The 3,854-nt window shown below is 39.8% G+C and overlaps 1 protein-coding gene across 1 annotated transcript; it reads left to right on the forward strand.

Annotated features, from left to right (window-relative positions):
- The first annotated feature begins 763 nt into the window (after window positions 1–763).
- LOC106099582 lies at window positions 764–2,929 on the forward strand. Its single transcript, XM_013278155.1, has one exon. It carries the CDS (start codon window positions 1,153–1,155, stop codon window positions 2,101–2,103), a length of 951 nt encoding a protein of 316 aa, XP_013133609.1. The 5' UTR covers window positions 764–1,152; the 3' UTR covers window positions 2,104–2,929.
- The last annotated feature ends 925 nt before the right edge of the window (window positions 2,930–3,854 follow it).

Consider the following 3,854-nt stretch of genomic DNA (forward strand, 5'->3'; position numbering starts at 1 on the left):
TTTTACACTAATACAGGTAAAACTGTAAGTAACCACTACAAACAAAACGTATTTATTTTAAACCAATTGGTATTGAAATAACAATGGTTGAGCAAAAGATTTATGTTTTAATCACAGGTATTAGCTATGCATTTGTACAAAACATGCTATGATGAGGCCTTTCATAAATTTTAAACTTTTCATTTCGGTTCGAATTAAAACATTAAATAAAGATCGAAAAGTGGAAATGATTCCAGGTAAAATGGTCCGGCAACGTCTAGTTAATGAAGCGTATTTCCAACTCCCGCGGAATCCCTCCCGCGCAAGAAATAAAACTCGAAAGGGAATCCCTATTTCAAAACGCATTTCACATACAAATACCTAATTTCGGGGTAAAGTACGAACATTATACAGGCGGGCTCGCATTTAAATTATTCCAGCGGATCGTTTATAGGCCATAACCGAATTTGGGAATTAGCTATAAAACAACATTAGATACGGGCAGGCGCGGGCGTTTTGCAATTTGAATGTTATACCCGTTTCAAAACTCATTGGGTTTCTAGTCGCGTGCTGCGATCAGCTATCTGCTATCTGCTATCCATCCATACCGACATCATCACCCGCGAACACCGTTGCGGCGCCATCTTACAGCGCCATCTGGAATTTTCCTAGGGGGCTTAAATGAGAATAACGAATATAACCGAAGTATAGAATTTAATATGCAAGAACCATTTTTATTAGAAAAAGATGACAAGTGACATATATTTCTTCTAACACGGGTGACGTCACGCATGTCAGTGGCGGCGGACTACTAAGAACAACATTACGTTTAAAAAAATATTTAACAAGTGATTTGCATCGAAACTTTAATCTCAGGGTGAAGCACAGTGTGTTTTCGACAAGTGATATTGTTATCTAATCATAATTCGTCTGATTTTATAACAAAAGTGCTCATAATAAGTGAGAAAAAGTTTTTTAGTGTTACCCTGCAACTTTGGTACATTTTTAGTTTCGGTATGAGTGAATTAAAACTGTAGTGGTTTCGTACTATTAATTTCTTAAACTACTACTACTAGTGGACTAAAATAAAACTGTTTGTGTAAATTTTTAACGCATATCTTTTGTATATTCAGCTTTTTCTTTTAATGAAAGTAACGCCATCTATTATCTGCAATGCCGAAGTGCCGGGCGTGTGGGAAATATACCGCGAATGCTGACTGTGTCCGTTGTTCAAAATGTTCAAATGTATACCACCGCGGCTGCAGCACCGTGCCTGCTGGCCCTATCCCTGCAGGGTTTGCGTGTCAGGGCTGTAAGCCTGCTGACAACTGTTCTTCTGAGAGCTCGAGCCCCGGTGAGGAAATAAGGGGGCCAGGAAAGGTCGAGGCGGAATGCACTCGCATGCTTTGCCAACTTATCCAGGAGGTCAAGGGGCTGCGCACCGACCTCAAGGAAGCAAGAATTGAAATACAGCAATTTAAGGCAGATCTGCAGTCGTGTTGCAATCGAATTGCTTCTGTCGAGCAAAAAGTTCTTGAAGTTGAGGAAAAAGTCATGGCAAAATCTGGCGACAACGAGCACCTTGAGAATACGATAGCTGATCTGAAAGTACAATTGAACGAACGGGATCAGGAGCTACTGTTGAATGACGTTGAAATAGCAGGCATACCAGAGCAGAGAAATGAAAACGTCCTCCATCTCGCCAGCCTCGTAGCCGTAAAGTTGGGGCTCACGCTTGAGGAGCGCGACATCGTTCACGCCGAGCGGCGGGGCGCCGTACGGCGCAACCGTGTCGACGGGGAGGGTGCGCCGCAGCGGCCGCGGCCACTGGTCGTGCGGTTGGCGCGTCGCGCTCAGCGCGACGCCTTGCTGCGCTCAGCGCGCGTACGACGCGGCCTATCTACGGCTGACATGAACCTGACCGGGGAGCCCAGGAAAGTCTATGTCAACGAGCGCCTCACTCAATACAATCGACAGCTGTTCGGTAAGGCACGGGAAGCCGCGTCCCGCGTACATTGGAAGTACGTGTGGACAAGAGGCGGACAGATATTTACTAGGAAGGATGATGGTAAGTCTGTAGAACGGATTCGTAATGAAGGAGACATAAATAAAATTTTTGCTTAATAGTTAGTTTGGTCTCACGCAACGATATAATACATTATAGTAATATACTTTGTATACATTTTTTGTTATCTCTCATTCATTACAAATATTATAACTTAATATTGCAATACTTAGTCTATATAAGACTCGTGAAATATTTATTATGTCCAAAAAACCATTTAAATTATCTTTCCACTTACCATTTATTAATATTGAATAGCATGTTTGCCGCAGATTTAATCATAATTGCTTTTTGTTTATTGTTTAGTATACTTTTTGTTATACGTTTATCGTTTGTTGTCGCTTTTTATTATACGGTATACGCTTGTGTAATATCTCAATATTTTTATTCTGTTTGGATAATTATTACATACTTTCTTATTTATTTTGTGCAGTGTAATATCTTTCTTATATTACATAGTAACTATATATGTATATTATTGATCAACCTAAATGGCGACAAACATTGCATACTTATCGATTGGTCGACCTTTGTTTACATTTATGACAATATAATTCTGTCCCTTAAGTTAATAACGTGTTATATTTTTTATTGCTATTTTATAACGGTGAAATATTATTTTAGTTATCACATAATGCTATCAAATAATGTGTGTGTAAACGATTTGCTTAAAGCCATACTTCATTTGTTTTTAATTTTTAGTGCTTATGTAGCTTTTATGTTTGTAGTTTGGAATTTGTGTTGCGTTTGTTTGTGTTTTTGTTGCAATGCTGTCTATAGGGATTTTTGCTGTTTTGTACCTGGTTGTTGGAATTATTATTTATGTAAATATGTTTGTTACCCTAAAATTACATTATGCCATACTTTTTTAATTTATAATTTGTTTCTAACGTTATCAAAATCTATTTTAATTGCATATTTATTGATGTTTTCATTTTACATTTTTTGTATTAAATCGATATTGAGTATATGTATCGACCGGCCTTAAGTCATTTTTGAAGATCGGTTTTCTCAACGTCGGTTCATTGAACACCTACTGTGATGACTTTATCGCACTTGTTGAGCGCCATGCGATGGATGTGATGGCGGTGGGCGAGACGTGGCTACGTGCGGGCGAGGAGGGGAGCGCCCCGCGGCCCGCTGGCTACCGGCTGCTGCACGCGCCGCGCCCGCGCACCGTGCGCGGCGGCCGGGGCGGGGGGGTTGGCTTTTACTTAAAGCGCGGTATCAATGCCCGTGTGTTTGCTCACCCAGTCGAACCATCGCTAATTTTCGTCGAGCAAATGTGGTTAACGCTTAAAGTAGACAATAAGATGCTTGCCATAGGCACAGCATACCGCCCGCCGTGGCTTGATGTCGACTCATTTTTTGACGCGGTCACGGGTTCCATAAACTCTTTATCCTTTTGTGATAATATTATCTTGCTCGGAGATTTTAACATCGACATGTTGCGTTCTAACGATATAAAAGTTAATAAGTTTAACACATTTCTAACTTGCTTAAACCTTGTGCAATTAGTCACGTCCCCTACTCATTTTACTGACCACAGCCAAACCTTAATAGATGTTGTTTGCACTGATTTGCGAACACGACATATTGAGGTCGAACCGGTTGCACCTCTGAGCAATCATGCATTGTTAACTTTTGAAATTCAAAGTGAAAGACATAAATTATCTGCAAAAAAAATTAAATATAGACCACTTAGAGACATACCCTTAGACATTTTTATTTTATCTTTAGAATCAATTAATTGGAACGAAATAATTTCTACACAAGACATAGATGATAAAGTACACCTTTTTAATTCATA

This window comes from Papilio polytes, unplaced genomic scaffold, assembly GCF_000836215.1.
Source record: "Papilio polytes unplaced genomic scaffold, Ppol_1.0 DF824102.1, whole genome shotgun sequence".
NCBI lineage: Eukaryota > Metazoa > Arthropoda > Insecta > Lepidoptera > Papilionidae > Papilio > Papilio polytes.

Bases quoted from the DNA above. Each gene is read 5' to 3' on its own strand.
- LOC106099582 (XM_013278155.1), top strand. From the start codon at position 1,153: ATGCCGAAGTGCCGGGCGTGTGGGAAATATACCGCGAATGCTGACTGT.